This window comes from Mauremys reevesii, linkage group 4 (genome assembly GCF_016161935.1).
Source record: "Mauremys reevesii isolate NIE-2019 linkage group 4, ASM1616193v1, whole genome shotgun sequence".
In the NCBI taxonomy this organism is placed as follows: Eukaryota; Metazoa; Chordata; order Testudines; family Geoemydidae; genus Mauremys; species Mauremys reevesii.
Window position 1 is genome coordinate 30,311,844 of NC_052626.1, and position 19,047 is coordinate 30,330,890.

The 19,047-nt window shown below is 43.3% G+C and overlaps 1 protein-coding gene across 6 annotated transcripts in view; it reads left to right on the plus strand.

The window, feature by feature from the left end:
* Nucleotides 1-19,047, plus strand: part of TC2N (tandem C2 domains, nuclear) — a 45,820-nt gene that overhangs the window by 6,335 nt on the left and 20,438 nt on the right. For all 6 annotated transcript variants that reach the window (XM_039533478.1, XM_039533479.1, XM_039533475.1 and 3 more), the window contains 2 exons: nucleotides 16,375-16,500; nucleotides 17,138-17,368. In XM_039533478.1, coding sequence (XP_039389412.1) covers nucleotides 16,434-16,500; nucleotides 17,138-17,368 — 298 coding nt within the window. In that variant the 5' untranslated portion in view covers nucleotides 16,375-16,433. The remainder of the gene's footprint in view (nucleotides 1-16,374; nucleotides 16,501-17,137; nucleotides 17,369-19,047) is intronic.

Sequence of the window (19,047 nt, forward strand, 5' to 3'; positions counted from 1 at the left end):
TGGATATTATGCTTTTGGCCCTTTTTTTAAACTATATTAATCATCTGGTTACTAGGACTTGGATGATGACTGTATTTAAGAACTGCAGGTGCAAGACTATAATGCTAACTTTAAAAAAAGAGTGATTTGGACACCAGCAAACAGCTGCTCAACTCACTGGAGGCTCCTGTTGCTGCAATGTTTTCCTCCAAGGGGCTTTTAAAAAAGTCTAAGCTTAAGATGCTCTTTCACTTTTCAGTTAGTTTTTTGTCTCTCCAAAGCACGCTGGCCCTGCATCAGGGAAAGGTTGGCTCCATTCTTGTGACTGTTAGGGTGCGGGGGAGGGGTGTGTGGGTCAAAGCAGAGTTGTCATTTGGGGCCATGCCACAGGAACAACTGCCCATAGTGTTCTCCTGCCAAAGTTTACTTCCCCCTTCTCCGAGGGGTGTCTTAAGAGCAGAGGCAATTGTTCCTGCAGGTGCAAAGGTTCAAACGCACACTTGCTCAACTTTATTTTTCTTCGGGGAGGTAGCCAGCAGCAATTCAGTTTTACTTTGTGCCTTATTACTGTGCTGGTGGTCTGTTCCTGGGCTCTCTGCACAGATGTATTGGTTTGGGGTGGGTGGGTGAGGGGTTTTATCTGCCTTCCCCAGTATCTGCAGCTGCTGCTTCATCAGGCAGAGAGCTAAAGCTAGACTACACCAGTGCTCATCCTGTGGAGTTAAGTTAAAAAGGCCCGCCTGGAGAAAAATGTGTATGTAGATCTTCTTTGTAAGGGCGGAGACGTCTGAACAAGTTACTTTTGGCCAAGCACGGTAGTCAGGAGGTATCGGCTATTCTGCTGCAGGCAAAAACCCGTTCACAGGCCACTGTGGTAGTTCAGCCATACCTATATGCCCCCTCCGCACAGGAGCCAGTGCAATGAACAGTAGAACCACAGTGAACCGTATTTCTGTTATCAACAAACCAGCTTCCTTTGGGGCTTGTCTGCACATGGATGTTACATCAGAGTAACTGTAGATTGTTTGCTTCATGGTGGCAACACACATTTTAAAAAAAAAAAAAGTTACGAAAATTCTTTCGTGTCTTAGGCTGCAGCAAGTGATCCCTCTTGGAACAGGAGTAACTCTACTTTTGCACTGAGTTTGTTCACTTTAAGGTACATGTGGTCCCTTTCCTAACTATTCCACTGCTGGTAGTCTTCCCAATGCTATCCCACACTGCCCTGCGTCACACCTGAATCAGCCTGCCTGTGTGCCCTCCATTGCTTCAGAGTCTTCTTAATTGGGTGTCATCTCTCTGTTTAAATGCTAGTGTAATGCTGACAGACCTCGGTTATCAGTGGACGGGATCAAACCAGGGACCTCTGGAATTTAGTGCATGAGCCTCTACTGCAGGGGTAAGCAACCTATGGCACATGTGCCAAAGGGGGCACGTGAGCTGATTTTCAGTGGCACTCTCACTGCCCGGGTCCTGGCCACTGGTCCTGGGGGCTCTGCATTTTAATTTAATTTTTAAGTGAAGCTTCTTAAACATTTTTAAAACCTTACTTTACATACAATAGTTTAGTTATATATTATATACTTATAGAAAGAGACGTTCTAAAAACATTAAAATGTATTGCTGGCACATGAAACCTTAAATCAGAGTGAATAAACGATGACTCTGCACACCACTTCTGAAAGGTTGCTGACTCCTGCTCTACTGCATGCGCTAAAAGCCAACTGGCTGTTAGCTAAGGCTGCAGGGCAGACTCATTTTCTCTCTCTAAGGGCTGGTCTACACTGGGGGTGGGGGTAGGAGGGATCGGTCTAAGATACTTCGACTTCAGCTATGCGAATACCATAGCTGAAGTTGTGTATCTTAGTTCGACTTACTTGACCGTCCTCACGGTGGTGAGCCGACTGCCGCGGCTCCCCCATCGACGCTGCTTACTCCTCCTGCCGAGGTGGAGTTCAGGCATCGATTCGCAGATCAATTACTATCCGGCGAGTAGTCTAGACGTACCCTAAGTGGTCTCAGTGCCCCTAGATGGAACAAAACACTACCCCCAGGAGGTGTGTGGGTTACATTAGCACTTAGCCAGGTGTAACCCTTATGGATACCAGGTGAGGTGTCACACCTAGTCATATACCAGTTATAGCAGCTATGCTCACCTGTCCCTGCTTCCATGTAGACCTTTGCAAAGCTCCTGGGATTGCCAGCCCTCTTTGGAGAGCTGCATGTTCAGTCCAGTCTGGAGAAGTCACCAGAATGCAGACATCTACCAGATGCATTCTGAGCAAATGAAGATGAGGGAACGTTCCTGGAGGTGGGGCAAGTGCTGATTCAAAGCCCAGGAGCACCAGCACAAGGCAAAGGACCAGAACAGGACCTCTAGTAATGCTCCCACTACCTTCCCATACTGTTAGTACCTGGAATTGCATTTTTCGAAGGGATACTCATGCCACCGCCACGACACAAAAGTGATGTGATGGAAAACTTTCCAGAAAGCAGCCAGAATCCCCAGAAGGTGCTTTTGACTGCCCTAAAATCCAGGGGATCTAAGTAGGAGGGATTTTTTCTGGGCAGGCAAGAACTGTGAGACCCAGTAGATTCAGAGATTACACAGGAACCCTATGCAGTGGAACAGAGCTCTACCAGCAGCCAGCCTGAAAATGCTGCAAAGGGGAGCTGTAGCAGTCAGTATTATGGGCTGTATTACAAAACAGCCTTTTCTGGGTACCAGCTGTCCACCACTATGTTCGATGGAGCTGGGAGCCTCTCTCCAGCTGCTTGGCCAAGTCTCCTTCCTGAGCCGCTTGCTGTTGTGGAACCTTTCTCGCCACTGAAGCTGGGGGGGAGGGATAGCTCAGTGGTTTGAGCATTGCCCTGTTAAACCCAGGGTTGTGAGTTCAGTCTCTGAGGGGGCCACTTAGGGATCTGGGGCAAAAATTGGTCCTGCTAGTGAAGGCAGGGGGCTGGACTCAATGACCTTTCAAGGTCCCTTCCAGTTCTAGGAGATTGGCATATCTCCAATTATTACCTGTCAGCACCATGGTGATTAAAAATCAATTGCTTTGCATGGCAGATACAGCAATAGAAAATAGCTTGGCTCAAAGTTCTACAAATGCCCTCAGCTTTTCGCTAACGTGAGATTTTGAGAAATTCCCCCAACCAGCCTTCAAAGATATTTCAGAATGCATAGATGTTTTTAAGCCATAAGGCATTCATTCCTGGCTGTCTGGAACTCTTGGGTTCAGAAGAACTACTGCAGTTTTATATATTTGGCAGTGCACCTTATACTGAGGGGAGAGTGTCATAAAGAGAATTTAAGATACAGACAGTGCTCTCTTGGTGTGCACAAATTACATGGAGAGATGGAGAGGTTGGATGGTCCAATGATTAGTACCCTAGTCTAGGATTTGAGGCACACTAATTCAGTTCCCTGCCCCACCACAGACTTCCTGTGTGACCTTGGCCAAGTCACTTAGCTTCTCTGTGTCTCAGTTCCCTATCTGTGAAATGGGAATAAGAATAATCCTCTACCTCCACAGGGGTGTTGAGGCATTCGATACTATTGTGATAGGGGCTATATACATTCCTAAGACAGAAGGCAATGCACCTCTGCTGGGATACCTGTATATAGCTAGTGTTTCCCTCCTTCGACTCCTGCAGCAATTGGAGCATCACCCTCCTAGCCAATAACAGGGCTGTGTAGCTTTCTGGTTTGCCCATTGCCTTTTTTAATAGGACCCTTCTGTGTCTCCTGGGGAATTTGTCTCAGAGGGATATGACAGCCTGCAGAAGTGCACATGTAAGTACTAGGCTGCCTACACCCACCCGACATTTTTACAGCGCTATACAAGGTGGGGGAAACTTGAAAAACAACATATTGTCTCAAAGCAAACCCCAGCATGGGAAGAGGAGATGGGAATGGCATCCCAAAATGGTGGGAAAAGCAGCCCTTTATCAGCGCTGGCACAGCAACTAGGATTGGGAAGATAAATACTTGGGCTTTTTCTGACTTCCCTCAGCACCTGCAATGCCCCAGCTTGCACATACAGAGGACTTATCACCTCCCAAGAGAGGGACAAACCTCAGAAGGAGAAAAAGGCAAGAGGCAGTGTTCAAAGGATGAATGACTGCAGCCCAGCAGAGGGCTGGGAAGCCCTGAAGTGTGGAGGGAATGGCTTCCTGGCGCACACTCAGAGGCTCAAAAGGGAGTGTGGCCCTGGAAAATGTGATGCAACCAGTGCAGAGGCAGTAGCTGCAGTGCAGCACCTTCTGTTACAAAGGTCAAGCACAGTGCCTGATCCCAGCACTGTCCTGCAAGCTATGGGGAGCATGCCATACTGGGATCACCCTTTCAAGCAACTAAATTTCAGGCTCTTCCCATTGCAATCCACCCCCCTCAAGAAAATAGTTTACAGGAGCGTGTGAGCATGCTACACTATGAGCATGCCACAGTTCCATTGCTTTTGTGTTTGCACTATGTTCTTGGTTATTTTTTAAACTCAAGCAGTGTTATGTTACCTATGAAACTTATAAAAAAAATCATAACTCTGCTGATAAAGTTTGAAGAAATTGAGGGGGAAAAATCATCTGATCACAGTGCATGTCTTCCATGCTGCCTGACAGCAATGCGAAAATGGCACTTGCAAATTACAGATGCCAGGAGACGAATGATGGGAGTTTGACACTAAGTCTCAGAATTCCTGTAAGTTCTAGTAGGCATCCCACAGCACACTGAGAATACCACTGCACACAGATGAGTGGCAGAACGTTGTACCATAGGATATCTGCCCAGAAAACTTCATGGTTAATTTGAACAAGCATAGAGCTGTGTATGCAGAGATTCATAAGGGAAGTACTTTAAACCAGCATAACAAAGCGGTGAGAGTTCAGTTCAATATAGTTAGTTCACTGTTTCTAGAGTGAACAGACTAATCCAATGTAACATCTTCATGTACATAGTGCCTTATATCAGTGGTTCTCAACCAGGGTGTGTGTACCCATGGGATTATGCACAGGTCTTCCAGGGGGTACATCAACTCCTCTAGAGATTTGCCTAGTTTTACAAAAAGGCTACGTAAAAAGCACTAGTGAAGTCAGTACAAACTAAATTTTCATATAATTACTTGTTTATACTTCTCTATATACTATACACTGAAATGTAAGTATGCTATTTATATTCCAATTGATTTATTTTGTAATATGATTAAAGGAGAAAGCAAGCAACTTTTCAGTAAATGTTCTGTGAAGCTTCTGTATTTTTATGTCTGATTTTTGTAAGCAAGTAGTTTTTAAGTGTGGTGAAACTTGGAGGTACACAAGACAAACCAGACTCCTGAAAGGGGTAACAGGCCTCTGGACAGGTTGAGAATCACTGCATTAGAGATTTGCTCAGAGTAGGGTCATCAAGAGTCTCCCATTTGAGGATTCCATAGAAGACTTTCTTTAAGAACATTTCTGCTTTTGTTGCATTGCTGGACGAACTCTTGTGTGACATTATCCATCTGGAATGATGTGGACATTTTAAATGAGGCCTGGGTTTGACTGTTAAGAACTGGGATGCTAGAAAACCTGAAATTGTTTCTGCAGCAGAGGCAACTGTAGTATCTGTATCTGGTCTGTGATTTTTGGTTGCCTATTATTAGCTCTGTTGCACAATAGCAACACAGAGTTTATTTGTATATTATACCGCAACTAAAGACTGCTTCCTGAGCTGATGCTCTTCCTCCACCTTGGCTGGCAACCTGCGGAAGTTGATAGTAATATCAGTACTTTCTAGACACATCGTGAATGCTAGCAACAAAATGCAGGACAAATTGTTGGTCACGAATACTTCTTAGTTTAAGTTTAGCTGTGGCTGTCTTCCCCTAGTGAGCATAGCAGTCATCCCTATCTGAATCTGAAGATTCTGTCTGAGGCGGTTAATGGAGGGATGGGGAAGATTGGCGATCATTCATAATGGCAATGGGGTCATTGGGCTAGGGAACGAGAGTGAAAATGACACTCGAGCCTGGTGGTTAGGACAATCATGTAGGATGTGGGGAAACCCATGTTCAAGTCAATGCTCCAATGACTCTTTACACACAGTGGAACAGCTTCAATGGGAGAGTTAGAGGGAGTTCTCTGCCAGAATATCCCCTAGCCCTGTGGCTAGGGTGCTCTCCTACAAAGTGGGAGACCCAAGTTTAAATCCCTTCTCCACATCAGGCGGGGGGTTGAACCCAAGTCTTCCACAGCCCAGGTGAGTGTTCAATTTACTGTTTTTTATTGCAATTTTTTGATTTGGTTTGGGTTGAACCAAATATATATTTTTTAATAGGGCACTGCCAGCAAACAAACAAACAAAAAAAATCAGTTATTCACCCAGTTGTAGGTTTAAATTTACATGGAGGACATACTGTGGGAGACCTAAGGAGCTCAATCTGTTTATCAAAGAGAAGGCTAGGAGGTTATTTGGTTTATACATGCCTATGTGGGGAGAAGATATCTGATATTTAAGATTTCTGTTAATCTAGTGGGCAAAGGCATAAAAGATCCAATGGCTGGAAGTTTAAAGATAGAAACATTTTCAACAGTGAAGGTAATTTACCACATTCCTTGATTATATGTTCCAATGGTTGATTTTGTTGTCCAGCCTTGATATAAAGACTCCATCTTGCTGAAGGACTTGCCCTTGTTCAGTCATATACTGCACTTGATGCAGGAATAAGTGGCTGTAATTCTCTGACTTGTATTGTATTATATAGAGGGTCAGACTAGATGATCACAATGGTCCCTTTGGCCTTAAAATCCATGATTCTGTTGTAGGTGAGGGTTATCCCCATTATGAGTGGGAAGCATTCTGGAGAGGAAAGTCTGGTGCCTGGAGGAGAGTGGTGTTGGTGTTTTTGTGTGTGCACAAGTTTCAAGCAGAGGACTCGCCAGTGGAAACGTGATGGGTGGGCTGCATGCTGATTAAGAAAAGAAACGGAATGGTGGGCATGCTGAAGATGATCAAAACTATGTCCTGCTGCACAACCTGGGAAATCCAACTACTTGTATGCACAGAAGGAGAAAATATCTTCTTTGTGGTCAGGCCCCAGAAGGAGCCACTTGTCAGGCTCAAAAGAAAAAGCACTGGGAACTTTATGGACCCTCCCACCCTGCATCAGTTTCTTCTTGCTCCCACCAGTCTTGAAAACTAAACAAAATAAGAATGTTCCCTCCATTTCTATGGATCCAATTAGAGTAGTTAATACACATAAGAAAAAATCTCAGACATTTTAACTTTTAAATGGATGTTATGAGTAGTATACTTAAATGTAGTTTTAAACTTCAGCCTCCTTCCTTCTCTGACCTTGAGGTGGTGAGATGGCTCTGGTTGACTCCTCACAGCGGCTGGCACTTAGACAACTACATATTTGTATCAGATGCTTATGTCCTGGCAGCTGCTCAGCAAGCATCAAAGCAGCACTTCCAGAAGATCAAAGGCTGAGGTAGCCAGGGGCCCCAGTTTTCCACATTGCAGGATATAAATCCTGCTGACTTCATGCAATGTTACTCATATCCTGCAGTGGGGGAGTAGAGCCCCAGCAGTGACTCTGATCTAGCAGATCTGATCTACATCTCTCAGTCAAGGGCATTCATTTCCAATGTCAGGGTATCCTCAATACAAGAGAGGCATTGAGGAACATGGATACTGCCATGCTGCTGCCGATCAGTATTCCATCTAGTCCTGTATCCTGTCTCTGACCATTGCTAGTACCAGATGCTTTATGTGAAAGTATAAAGCCCCCACACTGGACCATTATACAATAACCTAAGCAAGTGGGACATTTCTTCCTAGCCCCAGGCAGTTAGTGGTTTGTTTGCAGCATGCCATTTTATCTTACCCTGTGTAACTGTATTTTTATTACTCTTATTTAAATGGGATTTTTTTAAACCATGCTATGCTCTCTGCTTCAGTACTGTTTTGTGAGAGTCCATCATAGCTTTGTGTGTGTATATTAAAAATTCCATGACTTTTTATCAGTTGGAAATTTATTCTTTTTATGGTGTGTCATCTTGTTTCTCGTATTATGAGAGGCTTAATAGCAAAGCCAGATTTACTCTGTTCATTATGTAATACTTTGTCACATCCTCACTTGGAAGACTTTCTGCCTGTAATAATTTTCATTGCCCTTCTCGGGAACTTTTCTATTTCTGCTCTAACCCTTTTGACAAATCTTCCAAGATCCATTGGTTTGAGGGGCTACATCTCCTGTCTCCTTCTGGGGATGGGAACAAATGTCCTCCCTGCATTTTCCCAAAAGACAGAAGAATTGGAAAGAGACTCTGTATGCAAACTCCCAGGGTTTCTACGCTCTTAAGTTTTATCTATGTAGGGAAGAATAGGATCCTTGGTGAGTAGATACTTAACAACTAGCTTGCTATAAGCATTACTGATTGTCGGGGTTCTGCTACTCTAGGTAAACCTGTCAGCAGCCCTCCCTACCAGGCTGTAGTTACATAGATAGTAACCTCTACCAGCAGAATTCAGTAGTCTATACACTTGAATTTTTACTTGTTTAACTTGCATTCACTAGAATTGAGTAATGGTAACTTTAGACAGGACACAAGTGTTTTATTCCTACTCAAACAACCTTCTGCTACCTAGGGTTAAACTCAGCTAGGAACAAATGCTTGTGTCTGGCCTATTAACAACTGTTCGTACACAATTAAAAAGTCAAGTTTAGATCTACCCAAAGTGACGACAGCATATTCTACCTGTATGGTCTGAACCAGCCAGGCCTAGCTACAGAACTGAACAAGCAAGACTTTGTTTTTTAACCACACGCTCACTTTGGCTTATGGATGTGGTGAACGACGAATACGTGTGCTTACCCTGCTGCTACTTTGTCTGAAGGCAAATTTCTCAAAACCATTTGCTCTGCTTCTCCAGTTTCTTGATATTTTAATCTAGGAGCCTTCCCTTTCCAATTGCATGGTCTCCCCAGCCCAGCATCACTTACACAGCTACTCCCAGCAACCCACCTGACATTTGGCTGCAACCAGTTGGTCCTGCTAAGACATGCACAGAGAGTCTGAGGGAGCCTTTCCAGCCTGCAGTGGAAGCAGCTTTTGCTGTAGTGTGTTTTGTTAGACCTCCAGTGATGTGTGGTGTTACCATTATGCTCTTTGCAGGATTTACAAGGCTTAAAATGGACTGGATCTCCTAGGATTGAGATCTAGCCAACAGGGAAAACAGAGGCTTGCGTGATCAGTACCTGGTGAGGGAGTGATAAAGTCCAAAGTGGCACTGTTCAAGGGGCAGATGGTCAGCTGGCATAAATGCTCCCAGTGCCAATGAAGTCAGTGGAGCTATGACCACCTATGTCAGCTGAGCATTTGCACTCAGATGGCTAACAAGTACTGACCGTTCCTCCTCCTAGTTATTTTGTTGAATACTTGCTATTTTGTCAGGACACGTTGCTATTTGCAGTAGTGCTGTAATGTACTTGTGGAATGGAGGTCTGGGAATGAGTTGTATGTATTTCAGGCTAGAAATAAATCTCAACTGTTTTGGTGTGTCCTCTAAATGTAATCCTTTGGGAAACTGCAGTATGGCAGATCCAGTCAGGGATCAGAATATTTCACTTTTATCTTCATTTAAAAACACCTGTCCACCTCCAAAAAGCAGTGGTATTGTTAAATAAACAAGCTATTCTAGCTCTAATTTTTTTTTAAACAATATATTTGCATCATGGGACAATAACAAATCTGACATTTCTTTGAGACCACTTCCAGCCTTGAATATTTATACTACATTCAGCTATTTCCGATCCTGTTCAGTTTATTTAATGAGTTGTTGAAAATATTTGCATCTCTGTCCAAACATTTGTGTCTCATGTCTTGCAATTATTCTGAAAGCATCTGGCAGTAAAGTCTTTGATATCCAGTTTATCTGATTTAACTCATTTAAAATTTGTATCTGAGAAACCTGGAAATCATTAAGGTAATTATCCTTTCTGGTCTAAATAAATTAAAATAGCAGTGATTTAATTCTCTGGATTGTGTGTGTTGTTTTTTTTAAACTATATTCTTTCATCTTGTCTTCCATGTTATTAGGGGAATAATTGGACTTTCCCTTTTACTTTATCTTTTTGTAAGAGGACTATCACTGAGTTATATTTGATTATCCAACTGTTGGATGATTGGGGAAGATAAAGCTTACAAGAGAGTCAAATTCATATTGAGATGTGGTGTGAGGAAAGATTGGGCTTTGTGGATAAAGCACTGGATTGGCACTCAGGAGAGCTGGGTTCATTTCTGCTCTGCTACAGTCTTCCTGTGTGACCTTGGGCAAGTCACTTAATTTCTCTGTTCCTCATCTGTAAATTGGGGATAACAACTCTTCCTTTCCTCCATCCCCTTTGTCTGTCTTACTTATTTTTACATGGTAAGATCTTCACAGCAGGGACTCTCTATGTATGTATAGACCTAACAAAATGGGGCCCCAACCTCAGTGATAAACCAGGGCAGGATTCCTGATGCTGACACAGCCTTTCTTTGGTGCAGTGGAACATCAATCTCTTGTGTGCTTAACGTATATTTTTGCTATTTTATAAGTGTTTCTTTCAATTGGGGCTAAATATAGATTGGCCCTCATTTATATGTGAGTACAGTAGTGAGGCACTGTACTGAAAATTTTGTAACTAGATGTCTGAGCAAAGGGTTCTGGTTTACAGAATCCTTCCTTCTTTACAGCCAGCACCAAAATCATGCAGTACTTGATAATTATTGGAACCTATAAGGACAGTCCTATACTACTCCCCAGCAGGATTTTTTTAAATTAAATAGTGTATATACAACAGAACTTCAGTATTGCCAATCTTAAGAGAACCAAAATCATTAGTCAGAACCCTCTAAAATTGAGACTTGCCCCCAAAAAATCACAAGATATTTTTAAACAAACAAATCCTTGTTTGTTTTTGTTTTGTTTTTAAAGTCTCTTTTGACTTTTTAACTCCTCTCTATTCCTCTGCCACTATGTGTGGGAATTTCAGGTTGAAAAGTCAACCTTTAGTACAAACACATATATACACCTCTCCCTAGCTGCTCAGGTGGTGACTGCTGCCCTCATCCCTATGAGAGGGGAACAGACATTCATTTCTTATTACTGGCTGGGACTTCTCCATCCAGGATCCACCAGCATCACCCTTCCCCCATTCTGCTGCCCCAGGCCCCTCTCTCGCTGCTCTAGGACCATACACGAAGGTAGGGCTCAGTGGCAGGACAGGTCTCTATCCTCAGCCCCAGGGTTCTCTCTCACACACACACACACAGCTCTGCCCGCAAGCCCAGCTCTGAAAATTGTGGGATAGAAGGAGCTATTCGCGTCATAGTGATATCTCTTCCTGTAGGTGCCAAAATACTGTGACTTGCAATCAATTCATGAGTTGGCAACATTGCCTATCACCAGGCTAGGAGAGCTCCCATCAGATTGCCATCACTATTCTCTGCCCCCACCATTTCCCTGCAATTCTATGATCAGCCCCCTCCATTTTCCCCATCTTCCTTTCAGAGTCTCTACTGCTTCTCACAGCCCTGGTGTCCTGTCTAGCCCTAGGAACCCTGGAGTGGCAGCCATTTTGCCTGTGGACATGGCTTCAATCTCACTGAAAACAGTGGAAGATCTCAGGCAACTTTCTCAGGCAGCCTCACTTCCATGTGCACACAGACTGTAGGGAAGTATCGGCCATCTTGCTCTCCTCAGCCCCATGGGCAGTAACACAAGATATTTTCAATTTTGAATAAGAGAAGATTCATGAGTTTGCAGCTTTTGATCAGGTTTTCATGAGAAGTTAAAAACATGCCAGAATTGCTAAAGTCCTGATAAAATTGTGGGAGTTGGCAATGCTGGAATCTGTTAAACAAATCTCTATCCCACATAACTTCACTACTACTATATGCATAAAATCAGTGGCAGTTGTGTGCCTAATCCTATATGACTCTTTGAAAATGTAGGAGTGAGAAGCTAAGTGCACTGGGGACTGGTAGATAAATTATTCTGAATTATTTTAACTGCTACTCAGTTTCTAAAGTGGAAACAAGGAGCTGTAACATCTAAATTTGAGAGTAAAGCCTTTCACTATATTCAGGGTATTTAATTATTTATGGTTAGCTTTAAAAATAGTTTTTAGAGCATCCAGTTGATCACGGAGGAACCATGTCAGACACGCTAAGCAACGTAAGTCAAAACCATGTTTCAGATGATCAGTCCCTTAGCAAGCCTTCAACATGTTTCTGTAATGTGCTTGTGCCACAAGCACAGGCTTCAAAACTCTATGCAGAAGATGCCACCTGCTTTGAAACCTTTATGTTCTTTAACACAGAAAATGCTAGCACAAACATGGCTTTTAGTTACCTATTTGCTCTGGGAACTTTCTTTTTAAAAAAGTCTAATTTAAACTAATGCTGTGATGTACTTAGTACGTGTCTATATACTCTGCAGTTTGCCATTGATATTTCTCTGCTAGTAAAACATTAATGTGTAAATAGCATTATCTGAGCATGTTTGTTTCTGTACAGTAGATGATGAATTACTCTTATACATACAGTATAGAAATGTGTGGCTGGTCCCACACTGGACTTGACCTCATGTTTTCATTAATCAAATGATAAAGTCACAGTTTGTTTTAATTTTAACAGAATGTGGCCTGCTTTTATTTAAAACAAAAATCTGCCTAGGATGCAGAAATAAGATACTACTATTATTATAAAGTCAATTAAAACAATGCTTATGTCCTTCTTCCCAAGCAAAGGACTCAGCATAGTGATGAAAAGGAGGTAGTTTGTCATTGGGGTAATGAATGGGCATAACTATTTCCGATCACAATGGGTCCTGCTCAGTAATGTTAGGAGTATGAATTAGTAGATCTGTTTTAACTGCCATGTACTGCAGTGGTCTCCAAACTTTTTTGATCGTGCACCCTATCAGTAAAAAATTTTTGAGCATGCATCCCCTGCTGTGCCAGCTCTACCATTTTTGCCAAAGTGCAAAAAAAAAAGAAAAAAAAAGCCACTTGGACTCCAGCCCAAACTGCCAAAACAAAAAAAAAAACCCAAACCACTCCTCCTGCCGTGTACCCCCAAGCAGTCATGCCTGCGGGAGGCGCACCGGAGCCGCGGGACTAGCGGACCTCCCACAGGCATGACTGCGGAAGGTCCGCCGGAGGTCCACCCGAGCCGCGGGACCAGCGCACTCTCCGCAGTCATGCCTGCGGGAGGTCCGCTCGTCCGGCAGCTCCGGTGCACCTCCCACAGGCCTGACTGCGGAAGGTCCGCCGGACCCGCCTGCCGCACCTCCCCGGCAAAATGCCACCCCACGCGCGCGCTGGGGTCTGGAGCCGGCCCTGCCCTCAAGGATCCTCTTGCGCACCCCACTTTGGAGACTGCTGATGTACTGAACTGTTTCTGGTACATGTGTGGAAAATTAGTTTTCTTGCCCTTGGACACCTGGGGAAGTTCTAAAAGACTTTTGGTCTCTGTGCTAGTGTTGGCAATAAATTCAACCTGGTCATTCTAAGATAGAGAATGTTATGCCCAAGCAAAGTGTTGTCAAGTCTTAGGTACCATTGTTAGAGCAGGGGTGGGCAAACTTTTTTTGGCCTGAGGGCCACCTTGGGGATCCGAAACTGTATGGAGGGCCAGGTAGGGAAGGCTGCGCCTCCCCAAACAGCTTGTCCCCCGCCCCCATTTGTCCCCTGTCCCCATTTGTCCCCTCCCACTGCCTGGTCTCAGAACCACCGACCCATCCACCCCCCCTGCTCCTTGTCCCCTGACTGCTGCCCCCACAGGACTTCAGCCCCCCCCCCCCCGTCCCCTGATTGCCCCCTGGAACCTCCTGCCCCTTATCCAACCCCCCTGCTCCCCGCCCCCTTACCATGCTGCTCAGATGCAGCGCTGCCCAGCAGAAGTTCACAGCCCTGCTGCCCAGAGCACTGGTGGCATGGCGAGCCGAGGCTGCAAGGGAGGGGGGACAGCACGGGAGGGGCGGGGGGCTAGTCTCCACGGCCCAGAGCTCAAGGGCCAGGCAGGATGGTTCCGCGGGCCATAGTTTGCCCACCTCTGGATTAGAGCAAATTTAGCAGCTGTTACAAGTCCAGTTTAAACACTGTGAAAAAGAGAAGAATATAGGCTCCAGTTGCGTACTGATAAAAACAGGGAAGGAAAATCAGTAAAGTAAACCTCTAATTCCACAATGCTTAGCCAAGAGGTGGTATGAGCCTGAGGGGTAGGAATTCTTATACTGTACATCTTTTTAATTGATGTGCAGAAAATCTATTGGTGTAATCCATTGGTAGTGTTCTCACATCCAAAGATTGTAGATTCAAATCCCACATGGTAAAATGAGCTCATTAATGATTCTGAGGCCACTTCCTACAGTATACATCACTTCCTTAATGCTCAGTGAGAAGTGTCCTCTTAAGAATGAGATATTAAACCAAGGTCCTGCCTATCGTTGAAAGTTAAAGATCCCATAACTCCTTTTCCAAAGGAGCAGAATGTTCTCCAGTTTCCTGGGTAACATTCTGTCTTTCAGCAAAACATGTCCCATATTCAGGCTGCTTCTGAGCCCATAATAGTTACCATAGTTGAATATATAATCACTAGGCTACTGGTGTTTAACTCCTTGGCCCACAGTGAGATCTTGAGCATGAAGGAAAATAGATGAAGTTGTGGTCCCCAGCTTCATTCCTGAAAATAACCACAACCCTTCAGAGAAGTTAAAGTAAATTAAAATTACAATAGGCTCTTGCCACACTGGTGGAACATTCACTTTTGTGACTTACTAGGGTTTCAAACACCTGAAACTAAAAGCAAGAGGGCTATACGTGACACGTCTTTCCCTTTAGTCAGTTCACCACCACAGCTCCCAGTAGAGAGAGAGAGAGTTGGTGAAGCAATATCCATTTGCAGTCAGCTATTCTGGAACTTTTATGCAGCAATTGTAATAATGACAAACCTTTATCTAGAGAGAGGGCATTTCCATTTACTTTTCACTTACATTGCCATCTTGAACTCATGTAATTCACAGCCTTCTAAGTGAAACCATATGTGGGTTATGCATTATCATGGCTAACAAATTAAAACATATGCTATACTTATCATTAGTATAATTAAGTACCCATTGATCACTTATTTCCCACTGATAGATACAGTTGAAAGAAAAGTCACATATGGCAAAACACCTGTGTGTTTTTTCTTTCTTAGGTTAGATGTATACAATTTACAATGGCTCCAGAAGGAATTTATTGGAATATTTGGTGGCATCTAATATTTGTTAATAGAAATGACATTTAGCAATAAAATCATTTGATCAGTGTGTGATGCTCCCTAGCTGTCTCTTTGCATACCAAAAAAAAAAAAAAAGACCAAACTGTTCAAAGCACACATGGGAGTAGTCTCTATACTGGAACATGAAAACGTTCAACATAATTTCCTGTGACTAAGATATCCAACCATAAGTCTGTTTTTTGTATAACTCCCATCTTCTCAATTTGTTGTCTTTCCCACCCCTTCTGCTTGTCTCCATGCTCTGTTTGACCTCATCTTGTAGCTCCAAAGGGAGGGGATAGCGAAGACACAATCTTCTGTAAAGAAATGCAATGAGATGTGTGTAAATAATAAGGCAGCTAGAATGTGGGACAGGAGGCAGTGCAGCTGTTTAAGTCTCTCTGAAAAGAGATTATAAGCATATGAGCAAAAGAGACATTTAAATAAGAGGCCATTTATTACTGTCATAAAGTACTTTTAATGTTAACCAACTGTTATAGGTTTGCTTTTATTCCTCTCCACTTAGTTTGCTAGAAGCTGTCGGCAATTTCCACTCTTTTGTATATCTGGAGGACACAATTGTGTATGAAATGGGTCTTCCATTTGATACATAACCTGAGAAAGCAGTAGTTCCATGGAAAAAGTAATGTTTGGTATCATGCATAAATATCACAGTGTAAATTCCATGTTTTACATATTAACATGAGTAATGTAAAATTGTGTGAAATATTAGACAATAAAAGGACTGTGAACAAAGGAAGTTGGATAAAAAGAAACATCATGTAACTGACTTGACTAATGCTAATAAATTCTGTGGAGATTAGTGGATCATATGAATGTGAGGAGAGCATTCGCGCTTTTGAAAAGAAGCATTTTGTTTATCTTCAGTGTCCCAACCTTAGAAACACCAAATTTTAAGATACCTTTCTCCACCTCCATGCTTTATGTATAAGAAAAACTAGTTTAAAATATGATAAACCTAATGGTACTGCTCTTGTTCCCATTGAAGTCAATGGTTTGGGCCTCAGGATGTGATGTGGCAGTAATTTTAAAATAATGGTGTTGCATTTTAATTTCTGCTACTCTCATGTTGTGTGTTTTCAGAATTGACTTCTGCGTTGGAGCATTGTTCGTGTTTCACTTACGTTGAAATATTAGAAGCTATGGCGAAAGAATGCCTAAAGAACTGCTGCAAAGGGTGTTTCTACGTGGAGAAGGAAAAGAATGACTGTGAGTTCCACACCATAATAATAAACATGCAGGTTAATAGTTTTGATATTGAAGCTTCATTAATAACACTTCCCAGGGATAACATGCTAAATCATCCACTTCTTTTGGATTAACTTGAATTATTTTACAGCATCCACACTATAGCCTTGATTTGAAAGTTAGCATATTGTGATAAACGTTATCAATCAGGGACTGAAAATGACAATTGTACAAAGTCTACTGCTTGTTGTATTTGGCCCTGGAATACTAGCAAAAACAAAACCATTGTTACTCCGAGGGTCATGTAAAGGTCTTATCTCTCTCAAATAACAAAGGCTAGAATTCAGCGCTCTACTTTCTGGAAGATTGTAATCACAGCTTTCAATTGGTGTAGTGTATTAATCCCTTTTCTTACTGGATCATGATACACTGTATGGTGAAGTCTTGTAAGAACTGAAGTGAAAGCAAGGTGCTTATTACAATAAAGTCTGGGTGGCAACACATTTTGGGACAATACAAATGCTTCCAGAATCAGTAAACTTTCCAGTGCTGCTCCTATATGCAATGACAGTAAGGAAACCCTGTGAATCCTTGATCCTGTTAAACACAAAAGATCTCTTCAGACTGAATGCACTTACTACTTTATTTCTTTTAATAGTTTCCATGGAGAAGGAATCTGAAGCTGCAGCTGAAAACAGGCAAAGCATTGTGGAGAAACCTCCATTGTCTTCTGTGTCAGTGAAGCGTCAAGTTGGCTGTTCCGAGGATTATCTCCTTGCAAAACTGCCATCAGATGGCAGGGAGGTCCCATTTGTGCTCCCTCAGCTTAAACTAGCTTACATACAACCCAAGAACCTTGGCAGTTTGTCGCACGTTGGGGAAATTCAAGGTAAATTAGAATTCAGAATGGTGAAATAGTGCCAAAAAACCCCAGCAGAAAAATGACACCATTTCATTAGGTATATTTATTAGGCCTGTGCCTAAACAATGTAAATCAGACCAGTCTCCAGATGGTGGTTTGGATTCCAATGCTTCCCAACCTCACTGCCTTACCAAAATGTGAAGGTAGGTCCAGGAATTTTGCTTTTAGACAGTCTCTCTGTTTCTAATGTTTAAACTAATTTTATCCTGGCATTATAGCAAAATGAGGGTTTGATGTTTTATTTTGGCTTTTTTCCCCACATTCTTAGTAAAAATCCATGCATCTAGAAATTAGGTAATAGTTGTTAATATATTAGGTATTAGGTAATAGTCCCAGAAACTGCTGTTCAGCCATTGTTACATCTTGGGGCATTCAGCCTCTTTGGTTTCCCCTTCTGTAAATATTCATGGCAGATTCTGAGATTAAGAATTTCTCCAGAAGCCCAGTCTCCTGCCTTTTCCTCAGTCACTGCTCTCTTGCCATCTACAAGAGCTGCTTTGAGGAACACTTTCACAGTATGGAACCCACTTGTTCTGCAAGATGAGAAATGTTCAAAGTTGACATCAATCAACAAAGCCCCCAAGTCTCAAGTTTCACTCAGAGTAGAGAACGACATCTGGAGGAAAACAAGTTACCTGCAAAAAAGCAATGTGAAAAGGCAGTTCTGTAAGGTCTTGGAGACCAGAAAAGGCCTAAGACATCCACACCAGCCAAACTTCCCATGAAAGGAATGGGATGATGAGACCCACCGGCAGCAGTAGTGACTCAGTGGCTTTCTTTCCAAAGACAATGACCAGTGTAGGCCAGCATTTATGAGTTACCACACAGCTCTCCAAAGCAAGCACATGTATTTTAATGACACAAGCGCACAGAGAAAACCTTAAAATGTCCTATATACCTAGTAAACGTGCCAGGAATCACCCATCTTCTATGTGGAGAGTTCGGTAAGCAAATGGCCTTCCAACCTTTCAGCAGAATTGGAAGAAAGCGCACATCCATTTGTTGGATCAGGAAGTCTTTTTAAATTCAGTTTTTTATACCAAAAGCACATTACTTGTCTCCTAGTTGTTGGAGAACCCAGTCTGAATGAGTATATGTACACCACATGTGGGGGGAGTATCTCTCTGGTATAGTTCAGTCTTGGCAACTTGCCTTAATCACAGCCCTTCCTCACCCCGTACCCGGAGGAGCTGTGATAACCATCCCCCATGAAGTAGAAGAGTGATGTGCAAACTGGGGGGTACGAAGGAACATTCGGGGGGCAAGCAGCGGCACCAGGCAGCTTGGGTTAGCCCTGTGTGGCGGGGCCTGCACCAGCCCCTGCCAGGGACAGGGAGGGAGTGCCATCTCCACCCTGACTCACCTCAGCCGGCCACCCAGCCTGTGGTGCACCGATTTCTGCTCCTGTCAGCCTCTGTGCCCAGCGCTGGCTCTGCCCCCAGAGAGACTCACGTACACCTTCCTCCACCCTGGAAACCCGAGGCGGGTATTGGTCCTGCCCTAGGAGTGCAGCCTGGCTGCTGAGGAAGCTTGGCTGTGCGGTAATGGAGGGGTGGCATGGACAGATTCCGTTAACGATAAGGGAAAGTTTGCTCACCACTGGAGTAGAACACAATCTTACATCAACCATTCATAAATGTAATACA